This window comes from Acinonyx jubatus, chromosome A2 (assembly GCF_027475565.1).
Source record: "Acinonyx jubatus isolate Ajub_Pintada_27869175 chromosome A2, VMU_Ajub_asm_v1.0, whole genome shotgun sequence".
Classification (NCBI taxonomy): Eukaryota; Metazoa; Chordata; class Mammalia; order Carnivora; family Felidae; genus Acinonyx; species Acinonyx jubatus.
Window position 1 is genome coordinate 70,103,975 of NC_069383.1, and position 15,833 is coordinate 70,119,807.

The window sequence follows — 15,833 nt, forward strand, 5'->3', positions numbered from 1 at the left end:
TTTATATGTTAAAGTTTTGCATCTGGGAATAATTTAGTTGATTTCCTGGAGTATTCTGGGTAATTGATACTGGGTTGTTTAATGTGTTCTTTATACGAACCCCCCCACTTCCAAACTTACCCCCACCCTCCCTCTAGGCTCCCAGACCCTCCCCCCTGCCCCACCCCCATTGCTTCACCCTCCCCTCTCCTTTCCTCCCCTCACCCTCTCCACTTCCCCACCCCCATTGCCCTACCCTCCCATCTCCCTTCCTCCCCTCACCCTCTCCACTTCCCCACCCCCATTGCCCTACCCTCCCATCTCCCTTCCTCCCCCTCCCCCACTCCACACCCTCACCCTGTTCCTTTAATGTCGGTGCACGCTGAAATGATCAGGACACAGTTTGCACTTAACCACTAAATCTTTATTAATTGAATTTTTATTATAACATCAATACAATATTAGTAAATAGAGAGAAATACAGCAATAAAATGGGAAAGGGTAGGGAGGTGGTAGGGAGAGGAGGCAGGGTAAGTAGGAGGGCCACTGACAGGGGCATCATCACTTTCCGGTAACTTCCATAAATATATACCTTCCATCATTACCAGTTTCATTCCAGCAAGAATTTTTCAAAGAGTACCTACTCATCCTGTAACTCTCCAAAGGCTTTGCTCACAATGTGGACCCCTGGAGTTAACACCCAGGGCAAAGAGCCTCTTCTAAATGATTTATCTAATCATCTTTGAACTTTTTCCCACTAGAGTTTTGTCCATGTCCAATCTGCCCTAAATAGGTTGATCTCTCTGCAGGTCCCTCTGAGTTTATTTGAAATCTTTAAGGGTAGCAATCATAGGGTAAAGGATCACAAGTAAGTACACATGTCCACTTATAGAGTTATCTAATACATAATATCATGCTAACTTTTAAACTAACCCCACCCACTTAAGATTACTTAATAGTCCCTCCCACCCTAAAATACTTATCATTATATATATCCCCTATTACTTAAATGATTACATAAAGAAATAAAAACAACGCAATTTCCACAGACCAATTCAATTGATCGTTTTCTACAATCCGAGACAACAAAGAACTTTCAACCCCACTAGATGTTCATTCTTTAGATAAACGGTTCCCACCCAGCTCTTCATCACGGCAGGTAATCCTTCATTTTTGTCCGGGTCTTTCCAGCAGTGTTCTCTGTTGCCAATCTTGGAACTGCATCTGATGTTCGATGTCTGTGGTGGATGACAACCAGATCAATCCAGGAGCCCAAGAGGTACCTGCAAACTTAAAAACAAATCCAGACCGCACGACACAGATGTGCCCTCTTTATCCATTGTGCCACCTTGCATGATTGAATCAAACTAATTCTCTGTTTTCCAGCATCCAATACAAATACCTCATTGCTCAAACTAAATTGACCCTTCAGAAATGTATGTAAACTTCCTCCATCTCAATATCCTAGTGTGATGACCTTCACTAGTTCTCTCCAGGGTCGCCCAACAATGGGAGCTCATATCTTCTTCTTCCTTGATTTCATGAACACTGACAATTTGGGTTAAAAGTTAATCACGTTTGCCAATTTGTTTCAAAAAGGCCGACTACCGGCTTTGCTTAGTAACACTGATATGCTGATTTATTTATGTCCTTTATGCTTTATTTTGCTCCCTTTCTAACTCCCTTAGAGATTTAATTCCTTTGCTCTTTCCTTTCTAATGAATAAAGGCATTTTTGTGGGAAAAAATGCCAAAAAAAGTGTCCAATTAACATAATCAACAGCAACAAAATAAATTCAGTGAAAGGAAACTTATTAAATCCTGATACTATAGAATAAATTTGAAATTACTTATTCTTAACACCTACATTTATAGATAGTATAATAGAGAGTATATATAGCAATAAAGCAGAGTACACACTGCCCAAAGTTTTCCACAAGCTTTACTAAACAGCCAAATGTGCGTCAGGGTCTTCATCCCCATCACCATGCTCTCCCTGACCGCTGCTTTCGTTGGTCAACATCTCCAGACGTTTGCTTGCAGTGATGGCAAATGTCCGTGTGCACATGCCACAGGGCTGCAGACAAATGACCTACTTCTAGGTCCTCTGCAGCTTGAAGATCAATTGACAACTGTAAGTTTGACACAAAACAACTTGAATCAAATGTATGGAGGATGGACTGATCTGAGGTAAACTGAAGTGACGCTTCAAAATAGTCCAGAAGCACAAATGCACCATTTTAAAAGTAATTACTCTAATACACGTGGGTGACTGACAAGCTTTCTGATTCCACTGAAGGGGGGGGGAGGAAACGTTTTTGGAATTAACTAGCCAATTAGTTATCTTCTTTGGATTTGTAGATCTTTTTGTGTGACTTGTTAAAGGCCCAATTGATAAAATTGAACTTGTATATGTTAAAATAGAAGATTGAAGGTTAACGGGATGAACCACTATACAAATACTCCAGTTCTGAGGACTCTCATTCACAGTGTTGTAAGAGAAGTTCACAGTAAAATATTTTATACTATGTTAACTTATCCATTTTAATTAGTTTAACAGTAAGAATTGGATAGAACTTTGTAATTCAATGGAAATAACTTCTGAAAGCAGTCACCACTTTAAAACACTGTTAAAAGACACCACTAACCTACAGCTAAAACTTTTAAGTATTTAAACATGCAAGAATGGGGGGGGACGATAATGAATGTATGAAAGATGATGTGGATGAAAAATGAAACTTCACCATTGGACTCCTCTTCATGATAAGCAATTGGAAATATATACCACACGGTCTACTGCTCAAACTGTGTTTTGGCAATTGGACGTTGTGTATTGAAACACATGCCCCTCGAAACCTGCCTCTTTCTCCTCCGTGCATGGCAGCAAAATGGAGTCTCAGCAACCAGGCAGGAAAGATGACACGAATCCTGCAGCAGGGTTAATGGCAGTAGTAAAGAATTAAACAGAAAGAGAAAGGTTAGACAAACAGTTCAAGGTAGTAGCAAAAGACCAGGCTAAAGAAGTCAGGCAGTCCCAGGTTAGCACACAGCATCCAGGAGACTAGACGTCATCACCAGACTGAAGACAACGCTTATGTTGTCTGTTGCTTTGAGTCATTTGAGTTGCTTCGAGGCCTTTCATTCATTGGCAGCTTATTATCCTCTCCATCCCCTAGAGGGGACCGCTTTCCGTTGTGTGAACTCTTGATCCTTTTAAAGTGGTTACCCATCAGGTCACTCTCTGGATTTAAAGCTCACAAAAGAAGTCTGTATCTTCAAGGCCATGTCCAGTGCCTCAATCCCTCTTCTTCAAAGATATCCCTCGCAGGCATAGGAGTGTGGGTCTGGGTGCTAAATTCGTGTCCCCTCTCTAAGCATCCTAATGCTATAGTCTAGTGAGGGGACTGCTGATGAAATGCCCAGATGCAAATGGAGGCAGACACATGGAGAGATGCTTCCAAGACTTCAGATGAGGCTCTTCCAGCCAGTTAACAACACCCGTGAAATTTCTTCCAATGGACAAGTTGGTAGCATTAACTCAGAGTCTCTTAAGAGGTGGGTAAGGGTTAAGAATCCTTTTGATTTGCTGCTACTCATTAACCCTCGTGCGTGACCAAAACGTAATCACCAACAGTCTCTAATTACCGGATTTAACACTTCATGGAAGCCATTACTGGCATGATGATGGTAAGGTGTTGTGAGAAAGCCAGAGTTCTTGGGTACATATGATTTGCACCAGGGTGTGAAGGCACACTCTAAACATGCCAGAGTCCCTTCTGAGAGAGCACTTCCTTCTGAGGCCTGAGGTGTTGCTGTTGCAGGGGGTTTGCCTGCTCCTGGGAGAACCAGTCTAGTTGCTGCTCCTTGAGAATTAACGGAACCATGAATGTGGAGTCTGAAGATGGTGAAGTTTCTAAGGGTGCAGCAAAAAGATCACGGAAGCCGTTTTACACTGCACCAACAATTCTGGCTTCCTTAATAAGGCGTCGGTCCTCCAATGATGTAAAGAGGGTACCGAAACTGCAAGAAAAGTCATGTCCTCCTCCTCCTCCTCTGTATCTCCCCCTCCATAGAGAAATCAGCATTTCCTGTGTTTGCATCAGCTTCTCTGTAAATGTTAAAGGTGGAATCTGGCAGCCTATTAATTCAGATGGTGACAGAGATTTCAACGAATTTTCGTTACATTGGCAGTTACGGTGGAAAACAGAGAGATAATTTGTTGGTAAATGCTCTGTCGCTCTTTTGGTGCTTTTCAGGATGTGTGCCCGTCCAGGGTGGCCCTGACCTTTCCGTAGCCGTTTCAGAGAGGACCGTGCCTCAGGTTTGGCCTGAAGATGCAGTAGCCCAATTTGGCACACAGTCATTGGTTGAGAAGCTGAACAGGAGTAAATCTGAGGGCAGAGATCTGGAAGGACACGACAAGTGTTTACATGGTGCTGTAAGACGGCGGCGGCGGCGGAGGTGGCGGCGGCGGCGGCGGCTGCGGCGGCGGATACTGGGGTACCGGAGGCTGGCGGTACCAATGCGGATTCCAGGTGATCATCACGGGGACATAGAGCGATCGCCCGTGTCCGTCTCGCCCCACCGGGTACCAGGCGAATCCTACCGGGTAGGTCGGGTACGTGGCATAGGTGGGGTACGTTTGGTATCCAGGTATCTGAGGTACGTATTCAGTATACGTCGCCAGGTGAGCCTGGTCATCCAAATTTGGAATAGAGAGTCGAGGATACTGATTCTGGATGGTGAAGTTGTTGGGAGCTCGGCAGTCGTAGGAAACTTGCAGTTTCCACCCCCTTTTCACCTGGAGAACTTGGGCTCCGTTGGGGGCGATCGTTGGGGTGATCAGCCCATCTTTCACGTTTCTGGCCACGAAATCTCGCAGAGCTGCCATTTCAGGCTCGGACAGCGAGTACACGTGTCCGCTGGGGATACTGTGTGCTCCAGGGATCATCTCTATGGTCGGGTCAACCAGGCGGTGATCTGGGTAGACGTTTTCATCCACCGGAGTGTACACGTTCTGGACATAGTAGTACCTCACTGGTTGGTAAACTCTGTATCCATCCACCGGGTAGTAGAAGGACGGCTGCGCTGGTGGGGGAAGCGACGGTGGTATCGGAGAGTACATCCGGCAGTGGTATCGGCAATATTCAGAATCAAAGACGATAGATCGGGTGCTCCACGTGATGTTGGGGTCGTGTGTGCTCAGCCAGCGCACCCCGAGGACAACGGGGAAGAACGGAGACTGAGTCACGTCGAATGACAGCACCTCGCGGTGATCTCCCAGGTCAACGATCAGGTCATGCGTTTCGTGGACAACGGGGCCCGATGCTATGGGACGTCCGTCAATTGCTTCCACAAGTATCGGCCAGTCCTTGACTCTCAGAGGAATCCCATTTTGGGCAACGTACTCGTGATCGATGAAGTTGCCAGAAGCACCAGAATCGATCATGGCTCGGACGAACAGGGTGTGTCTGCCCGGGAGATGAATCTGGAGCATCACTTGCAAGTGTGGAGATGAAGCATCATCTTGTGGGGACCTTATTAATTCTGGCCCGGTCGCTGAAGGTCCCTCTACAGCGGGGCCGGGGAGTTTCCCGCCGGCGAAGCCTTTGAGGCCTTGGCAGGACAGCTGTCGGCGTAGTGACCTCCATTCCCACAGTAGAGGCAAAGGTTCAGCTTTCTGCGTCGTTCCTTTTCTTCCTGGGTCAGGCGCATGCGGGCACCTCCCACAGGCTCGGTGGGATCTACTTGGTGGTGGCTGGTGATGTGCGGCAGAACGAGCGCGCGCGGCGGGGAGCGAGGCTTGCGCGCCGCGGCCGCTCTGGCCAGCCTCCTCTCGATGTGGATGCACTGGCCTATCAGTGCGGACAGCGACTTGGCCACTTCAAGGCGCGACAGCTCCGCCTGGATGTGGTCGCTGAGGCCCTCGTGGTACTGGTCAATCAGGGCGGGCTCATTCCAATCCAGGTCCTGGGCAATCATCTGGAAGGCGTTGGAATAGTCGATGACTGACCCCATGCCTTGGCGCAGACGTCTGATCTTGCGTTTGGCAGCCTCCCGCCTCTGAGGGTCTTCAAAGACGTGCTTCATCTCGGTCATGAAGGCTGGGTAGTTGTGCATCAGGTAGTGGGATCGCTCCAGCTTCGCGGAGGCCCAGCGGGCGGCACGGCCGGTCATCATGCTGGTCACGAAGCAGACGCGGACGCGATCGACTGAGAAATCTCGGGTGCTCTTTTCCATGAAGAGCTGGCACTGGGCCATGAAAGGAACCAGCATGTCTGGGTTGCCGTCAAACTTCTCGGGAAGGTCATCTGGGCACTCTTCCTCTATGGGAGTGGGTGGGGCAGCGGCCGCTGCAGCACCTCGGAGCTCGAGGTCATCCTCCTCATCCTGAGGGGCGGGCTCCACTTGCTCACGGAGGGAGGTGTTCTCCTCCGTGAGTTTCTGCACCTGGTTCTGCAGGTTGTTGTTCTCCTCTGACTGCTTCATGACCTTCTCTCTGAGGTTGTTGATCTCTTCAGAGAGATCGTCCCGCCTTCGTTCGGCCAGGTTGGGGATGTACTGGCCTCTTTGGCCGCTGCGCGAGGAGGAAGAAGAAGAAGAGGAGGAGGAGCAGGAGGAAGAGGAGGAGGAAGGGCCGTTGGGGGGAGGAGGAGGAGGAGGAGGTGGGCAGTCGGGCCCCAGGGTGAGAGTTGGAGTGGGAGGAGACCTCCCAGGTGCAGCTTCGCTCCTGTGGGGATGGAGGCCTGGGTCCTGGCCTCCTCTTCCACCCTTTCTTCTTTTTGTTTTCAAAAGCTTTTTGTTTCTGTAAAGGAAGACAAAAGCATAAATTTAACATGTACATTCAAAGCAGCACATTACAAAAAAGAATTTAGCATTTAGAGTGTCCACCAAAATACTTTAAATACATGAGTACTTAAAGTATGCACCAAAATACTTTAAATACATGAGTATTTAAAGTATCCACCAAAAATACTTCAAATACATGAGTATTTAAAGTATCCACCAAAAATACTTCAAATACATGAGTATTTAAAGTATCCACCAAAAATACTTCAAATACATGAGTATTTAAAGTATCCACCAAAAATACTTCAAATACATGAGTATTTAAAGTATCTTTTTGCCCTACTTGTTTACATCAGTAATTAGTAAAGAAATGCAAACCTTGAAAAGGGGAGAAAGAAATTAATCAATTAAAGCATAACAAAAAGCACCCCATTTTTTAAAAATCCAAATGACCTTTTCCTCCTCAAATGTCACCTGTTCATTATGACTCAACAACACATAACTATATCAACAGCAAGCTTGCCTTCACCGACTAGAAAAGAACACTGAGACATTATAAACAAACAACTCTGTATCAACAGAGCACAGCAAAAACCTCTCAAGTCAAAGACCCAGCCAGAATAAAACCACAAAGTAAAGCCAAAATGATTAACTGTTATTAGACAAGTTACCTGAAACACAGCTAATATTCCAGCTAATAGGGAACCAAAAAAAAAAAAAAAGGTGGGGGCTTAAAATCACAATGCCTGTATTCATCAACTCTGGGGGAAGGGGGCACTTTGGCCAACTGTCATGTGGTCTACCTCCATGCAGAAGGTAAATAATTATCAAAACAAACAACAACAACTGCCACAAAACCCACAGGATTATCTAAATTACTTTTCTGACCACAATTTGACTTCCCAAAGAGAATTCCCTGTGGGACAGAAGTGGCACTGAGCAGCAACATGTGTATATCAGTTTCTCTCCTTATTATACGATCAATCAACAAATATTAACTGATGCCTCTTAGGAGGAGCTGAGCTATCAAATTGGGACACTCAAAAACTGACAGTATAGATTTAATTAAACAATGCAGGTAAGGCACAGTGTGAATATTTAATAACTGTTAGTTATTACATTATTAATAGTTATTAAAGTTGTTAATAAGTTATTGATAGTTATTAATAAAGTTATTAATAAGAAAATAGAAATGTAACATTCTGTGTAAAGAGGCTAAGATTAAAACAGGGAGGGGCTGCAACTATAGCAACCTAGGCATACATTTTCCACCTAAATTTTTAAATTATTTTTGTATACACCGTAGGTTGAACAAATCCAGGACCTCATTTGACTTTCAGGTCACCAGTCTGCAACTTCTGGTTTTTAAACAAAATTTGTCAGCACAGTCCCACCAAAAAGTTTGTAATTTAGAGCAGGATAGGGCTGCACTCCTAGGTGGTGAGTGGATATATGGCACATGGGGGGGTTGGGGGATTAAAGGTCCCTAATTATGGCTATGGGGACAATAAATCACACCTAAAATAAATGATCCAACAGTGCCTATGTACTTCCTAAAAACAGGGCTAAGTGCATTTAGAGCAATTTTTTTTAATAACTTTACAATGAACATTAAATTCTCATATCTGGAAAACTTTAGAAAAGTGCTCAAAAGTTTAAAAATATAATATACAAAGCAGGAAGACTGCCTATTCACTACAATTTTAACTTGGCAGTCCTGGCCACCTTTTCCTCTCTGACTCATCAAGGCAAAATGGACACTAAATTAATTATATTATTTACAACTCACAAAGATAAACATGTGTTATTCAAAGAAGTTAGGTGAAAAATAGCTAACATTTAAATCAATAGGGCATAAAAAAAAAAAAAAACAACAACGTGATAATCAAAAATGATGGCTGTACACTTCAGCCTTGACCCTGGGTGTAGAGAAATACCCTTTCCTTCCTCTTCCTTAAGACTCCTCATAATCCTTTAGGCCCCTCCCCTGCCCTCCCCCTCCCTACTCCAAGGAGTGGCTATACAGCAAGCAGAATCTCCCCCCAAGCCCCCAAGCAGAATCTTTAAGAGACAGAATTACTGTGCCATTTTAATAGTTTTAATTGACATTTAAGATTAAATATTCTAAATAGTCTAAAAATGTAGAAAAACTAGAAGATGCAATACATCATAACCTGTGACACTGTTTCATTTCCAACTCCTTGGAGATAACTGTATTGGTGACACTCAGAATATAAGGTTACAAAATAGTGGACTTTTTATTTACAAAATTAAGAGTTTTAATGTCCCATTAAATAACAACTAATAAGCACAAGTCAGGTGACTCGGGTGCCACTTCTGTCATCCAGACAATACTTTCAAAATTCTGGAAAGGCATTCAGAGCATGGCCTGGCGCTGCCTGACCCAGGTCAGGAAGGTTAACAACCTACATGTCAATCACAGTCACTGAGATGAGTTTTATTGAGGCCCAGATCTGATGGGTTTTAATATCTGCAAAATACAATAATAGGACAGATATAACAACATGTTCAGAAATCAGCAATCATCGTATTGTTTAGGGAATCAGAAGATCAATAAGGGTTTAAAATTCAAATGCTTTTAGTAGACAGGAAGGTACCATAAAAGTGAAAAGGACCTGAAGTTAAGACGGTAAGGAGGAGGCTGTGACTGTAATTTGGGGATGCATGCCCCCCCTCCCCAAAGACATTCAATTCTTTAAAAAAAATTGTATTCCAGTGCTGGTCAAACAAATTAAGGGTCTTATTTGGCCTGCAAGGTCACCAGTTTGAGACCCCTGACCTTTACCAAGATCAGGTTTCAGGTGCCCACCTCTGGGGTTTTAAATTTTGGGGTGGGGTTCTAAATCCTAAAGGAGATGACTGTCCAGAGAAGAGCGGTTTCAACTTTAAAAGTGATAGGATAGTGGGCAGGCAGGTTAACATTTGTGTAAATAAAGTTTTAAAATATTTAAACAGTAACTAGAGCACCAGGTAACCTAGAAACAGGAGCATTAGGACTTGATTTGAATTACAGAACTATGGCTCTTTAAACCCCCCCTTATGAGGGGCTGGACTGGGGAGGTGCAGTCAGGTTTTAGGAAAACCTGAAAGGATACATAGCATAGAGCCGAGCCACATGGGACAGATGTCACCTTTACATATGAAAAAGAATTCATTGCTAGTCTATATAGGAATTAAATACATTTAATTCATCTCTGACTATTCAGGATGACTTCTAAAAACTTCCGTTCCCCAAACATATCAAAGAGTAATAGTGGCCCAAAACTGTCACACATTAAACATCTCATTAGGAAATGACACTTCATTAAGCAACTCTTAATTGCTTTACATTTTCAAAAGTCCCAATTTCTTTTTTAGTACTCTGTGTACTATTTGTGAAATGCAAATTATATTAATATGTACATTTTTACCATTGTTTTGAACTTTAAAAAAATGCAGACACAGAATTTCCTAATAGGAGTTGGGGGGGGGGGGAGGGTCAGGGTGGCAAGGTGGGCATGGGGACTTACTGAAAGCTGTAATTATAAGTATGTATAAAAGTATCAAGATAAATGAGGTTTTAAAATTTCTTCATTTAGTTAGAAACATAAACATGGTACATATGACTAAAAGTAAGGCATAAATTGGTTTAATAAAAAAGTTTAACAATGCCAGCTAAAATGTTCAACTATGTATTTTGTAATGTAACCACTTTTTACATTATACAAATTTTAAATGAAAATTATGTACCACCAGTAAGTAATCCACTCACCCCAAATTTAAATATTTAAATAGTTTTTGCTTTTTATTTTTAAAAAGCTAATTCTTCTGAATATTTTAAATTAAAATAGTTTTTTTATTATAATTACAGCTTACATTATTGGAGTTTAAAGTATATGTATATATATATATATACATATATGTGTATACATACATACACGCTTTTTTTTTTTTTTAAAGATCCTATTAAGTGTGAGAAATAAGGCTAGCAATGCCTTGGACAATCCAGCACAGCAAAGCACCACAGAAAAAAACCCAGAAAACACCTGCAGACACCAAAGAAGGCACTGAATAAACCAATTTACTCTGGTCATTTAACACATATTTAATGAATGCCTACCATGTGCCAGGCACAATTAATAAATATGCAGGCAAGTTAGCCAGGGCTAATACCCTAGGGTTCCAAGAAAAAAAAACCTAGCTTCACAGGCATACACATAAACACCTCATCCTTGCTCCAAGGCCAACAATGCCAATAAGCCACTAAACTCCTAGGAAACACAGTTCAAATTGTTCCTTATTTTGTATCCCCCAAAGAATCCTATTCCAGTAAGCCACCATAAATGCCCATTAGTGTCTTAAAAAAACCTTAAAAGTATTTAAAACAACTTATTTCTCATTTATAGTAAAAACATTTAGCTGGATTGCCCTTAGAGGCACCAGCCATGTATGCTCAGAAGCACCTTTCATAACCCACTGTCAAGTTTAAATTGTGGATTATGTTATTTAATATATGCAAAGCACTTGTAAAAAGTGCTTGTAAATTCCAGGTATAATTATCATTGTTGCTAATTGTTCTTGTTTATTGTTCTTATATTTATTAGACACTGCTGGATAAAAAGCAAAACGAGCGCCACAGAAACCGCAGAAGGGAGGGGCTGTGCAGCCAGGCTCAGGCAGTGAAGGCAGTACGCAGGCGCAGAGGAGGTGGGCCTGATGGGAGGGGCTGGGGGCTCACACTGCGCAGGCGCAGGCGGGTTCCGGGGAGGCGGGGCCGTAGGCCAACTCAGAAGAGGCTGGCTCAGGGAGGGGCCAAGCTTTGGAGAGGCAGGGTCTGAGCAAGCCACCTCAGAGGAGGCGGGCCTAGGGAGGGAGGTTTCAGGGGGGTGCCACCTCAGAGGAGGTGGGCTCACAGGGGGAGGTGGGGTCTGGGGGAGCCACCTCAGAGGAGAAGGGCTCAGGGAGAAGCGGGGCCTGGGTGAGTGGCCTCAGGGGAGGGCTCAGAGAGAGGCAGGGCCTGGGGGAGAGGCCTCAAAGGAGGCGGGCTTACGGGGAGGCGGGGCCTGGGGGACAGGCTTCAGAGGAGGCGGGCTCAAGGAGAGGCGGGGTCTGGGGGGAGACACCCAGAGGAGGGGGCTAGGGAGGGGCGGGGTTGGGGAGAAATGGTCTAGAAGGCGCGCTCTAGGAAGGCGCGCTGCAGAGGAGGCGCGCACTGAGTAGGCGCTGGGAGGCGCTAAGCCCGCTCTGAGCAGATACTGCAGAGAAGGCGCGCTAGAATGGGCGGGGCAGGTCTGAGACTGGCTGTTTGCCTCTCCCACGATCCCCCCTTCCCAAAACCCCTCCCACCAGCCTCCAACAGCCAGATCCATTTCATGCAACAAGAGCAATCATCCCCAGATCCAACCCCCCCCCCCCCCCCCGCCCATACTAAGCAAACCAACAGTTTCCACAAACTGTTGCTGGACGCCCATTCGCGCCACCACTACAACTACACTGCCACTTCAATCAAGCGCAACTAGGCAAGGCAGCTCGCTCTGCCACCACCAAAAGATTCCCTTTTACACTCAAGTCAGCGCCCCTCCACTCCACTGCTATAGCAGGAATGGTGTGGGCAGAATGTTAAACACTAATTTTTGCCCGGGGCTCCATTTTGTGTAACAGCACCATCATGCAGACAACCGTCCTGCAGAAAAACATAGTGGGAGCCATTCCAAAAGGTGTGTTAGAGACAAAGGGTGGGGTCCCCCTCCAAGAAGACGGAGTAATCTTACTCTACAGCTCTTGTCCCCTTTTAGCAGGTTTCTTTATAGCATAAAACAGTGCAGCTTGTATATCTCTGCAGCTGTTATTACTTTGTAGCGCATTTTAGGTGTAAATTCTCCGCAGCTCATGTACCTCTGCAGTTCCTGTGCCTTGTAACACAATGAAGCGCTGTTGTAGTGCTAATGGTATCATTTTTGTAGCGCTAATCTTCCGCAGCTCAGATTTTGTAGCGCATTTAAAGCGCAAATCAATCATCACTCTGCAGCTCATATATTGCTGCAGTCCATAATGGTTTGTAAGTGCATTGAAGCGTCCATCCATCTATAGCGCATCGGACGCGCTTATCAGTTTGTAGCGCATTGAAGCACCCATCAGCTAGTAGCGCATTTGAAGCGCTTATCAGTTTATAGCGCATTGAAGCGCCAATTAGTTTGTAGCGCCTATCACTATGTAGCGCATTTGAAGAACAAATTGCAAATTGGTCTGTAGCTCTTATCCGTCTGCAGCTCATGTCTGTCCGCAGCTCATGTCTGTCTACAGCTCTTATCTGGACTTGGGTCCTGGAAATCAAAGCCCTGAAGGCTTGGTTTCTCTCTCCACTCTGTTTTGGGGTACAGCCAGTGAAGGCGTGACAAGATTTTCGTGGAGACACTTAGAGGCACTACTCTATCTCCCGCAGCTCCCGAAAAGGACAGGGAATGAATGTGATCTTAAAAAAAGAAACATCCTCACCGCATACTCACCACGCGAGGACTCCTCTGCGAAGACAGGAGGACGGGGTCCCACACCTGTGCCAGGCGTGGGTTCCGCTGGGTGCTCCGCAGCCCGGAGTGGCCCCGGACGCGAGCCCGCTCAGCGGACCTTTCGCAAGGCTCGGTGGACCCTCTTCGCTGTTCTCCCCAGGTCGTAGTCAGGTTTCTTCGACACACACCAACCGAAGTTGAAGCGCGTGTACCGGGAGCGCCGACCGGGAGCCTTATATAGGCTGAACAGAGGAGGGGGGCGCCAAATCCCAGCGTGCTCTGCGGGTTAGGGGGGCGGAGGGGAGCGGGGGCGGGGGTTGGGGGGGATTGGGGGATGGGGGTGGGGGCGATGGCCACGCTACACTGGCCCGCCGCTAGGGGGAGTACGGGATTAAGGAGGGGGTGCAGGATGCTGATGCTGAACTGGCCAAGCTGGGAGGAAAGAAGAAAGGGAGGGGAGGGGAGAATCGAGGACGGCCGGCCTAGTCAGGCCAAGAATGCAATTGTCCCGGTGGTGGGAGCTGGGAGACCCTTGTGCTTGGACGGGACAGGGTCGGGGGACACGCAGGATGAGCCCCGCGACCACTGGCACCTTCTTGCTGACAGGTTAGTGGCCCGCGCGCGACGGGAGGTCCTGGGGCCAACAGGCCGCCGCCTCCCCATCCCCCGCCCGGGTTTTGGGTACCTGGGGGCATTTTCTGGGCGCCAGCCCCTCTTTCTACCCGCATCCTCACGACACCCCTCGTCCAGAACACCCCGCACCCCAATTCCTGGGCCCTGTGAGTCCCTTCTCAGCCTTGACCCCTGGCCTTTTATTTTTCTCCGCGCCCCCGCGGGCCCCTCCCTGCCCAGAGCGCGCAGAAATTCTGTCTCCTATTTCCATTCCCACCGCACCCCCTACCCCTAATTACCAGCCCTGGTGGTGGACCTCTCCCCATCCCTGAAGCAAAGACTTGGGGGTTGTTGCCCATTTTTCTGGGGGTCGTTACCACACGAATGGGGCTCTGCGGCCCGGAGACAAGCCATAGGAAATGGGTGTCAAGCTGCATCCCCGTCCACATAAACATCCTTTTTTTTCTTTCCTTGAATCCGATCGGGAGGGAACACAAAAATGTGCATTTGAAACACCTAATTCCCCTTCCTCCTAAGAGCATTTCTTGGCGGCGGAAATCTCGTTTTTCTTAGGTTTTACGGAGCAGGGAAGCAGAATCGTGAAATGCTGGGAGCTAAACAGGGCGTTCAGGTCAGGGTTAACCCCGGCTGGGGGCCAGAGACGCTGCAAACAGCCCCGTTTGCCCCACCAAGTGCACTATTTTGAAAAGCAAAAACAATTAAAAACAGCTGTGGATGCCTCCAGTGTGCTTGGAGGCTTCGGAGGCTCCCAGCTATGGCCTTTTAGTGGTGATTACAAGGTTTACACAGAGACCTAGCTCTCTGCAACGTTACGTTTTTCTAAGTCTTGTAGAGTGAATGAATACATTTAGTCACGGTAACCGCATGTTTAATCCTTTCAAGCGTGTTGCTGAGATTCGGCCACAAATGTTTGTGTGTATTTATGCATATAAATATACATATTTTACTTTAGATAAAAGTGCAATGAGTTGCAAACCTCTGAAATACTGATGAAGGATGCTTAAAAAAAAAAAAAAAAGCCATAACGAGGATTTCCATTTAAGCGCCTCAAAGTGTCAGGGTCTGAGAAAAAGGACAATTTGTTGATAATCTTAGAAAAAGTAGTTTAAATTAAAATGGAAAGCCAGTTGTCTACAGCTGAGTGAGGTTTCTGAAATGCGGATGACCACATTTGTATTTAAAGGCTAAAATTGAGTATATTTTAGTAACATTGCTACAGATTATTTATACATATAGGATAAATAAGAATTTGACCCATTGTACGTGACAGGGTGTCAGGGATCGCAATTAAAGCTAGCTTTTCTAGGAATAAACAAAAGTGGAACACAATTACTGGGATTTTACTTTTTATCAGAAATAAAATGTTGAGCATCAGATCTATGAATGAATGAAGTGAAAATTTCCAACAGTGGAAGATGTTTTTCTAGGAAGTTGGGTGAACACAATTATACTTTTTAGAAGTGCCTTTAATCTTAAGATGTTCATCCTTTTCTGCAAGATAAAATTTTAGGATGTCTTATGTTTGCCAGAGTACCATTCTGACTGCCGAACTGTCAACCCCTTAGATGTTTTTTTCAATCTAGAAAATTTAGTTTGCCTATTTGTTAACTGATAGATATTCTTTATCTAAAAAGTGAGATTAAAAACCAGGATAGATGGTTGGGAAAATAAAAGTTTAAAAATCTATCCCAAGACTTTTAAAGTTTGAATAACTTTGAACCAATTTCATTTTTTATTTCAAAATGTTAACCAGAATTTTTTTGTATAAAAACATCTTTAGTATTATTTTTTATCATACTGAATTTTTATTCACTGTGCAAAATTCAGGAGAATAAAACTACAGAAAACTGGGAAAAAAATCAAGAAGAAAATCAAGATCACCTGTAACTTCTTCATCCTAAACTAATCCCCATACACATTATGTAGT

The 15,833-nt window shown here is 45.1% G+C and overlaps 2 protein-coding genes across 11 annotated transcripts in view; one reads left to right on the forward strand and one right to left on the reverse strand.

Moving 5' to 3' along the window:
• Positions 1–381: 381 nt before the first annotated feature.
• On the reverse strand, positions 382–13,521 carry PEG10 (paternally expressed 10). The gene is given in 3 exon segments (XM_015066540.3): positions 382–5,576; positions 5,579–6,783; positions 13,263–13,521. Coding segments are annotated over 3 exon segments (2,382 nt in total). The 5' UTR covers positions 13,268–13,521; the 3' UTR covers positions 382–4,404.
• A 167-nt stretch (positions 13,522–13,688) lies between these two features.
• Positions 13,689–15,833, forward strand: part of SGCE (sarcoglycan epsilon) — a 68,856-nt gene continuing 66,711 nt past the window's right edge. For 3 of the 10 annotated variants that reach the window (XM_027071900.2, XM_027071904.2, XM_027071908.2), the window contains exon 1: positions 13,690–13,879. In XM_027071900.2, coding sequence (XP_026927701.1) covers positions 13,771–13,879 — 109 coding nt within the window. In that variant the 5' untranslated portion in view covers positions 13,690–13,770. Of the gene's footprint in view, positions 13,880–15,833 lie in introns of all 10 variants that reach the window. The other 7 variants (XM_015066538.3, XM_027071903.2, XM_027071906.2 and 4 more) reach the window with 3 other exon arrangements.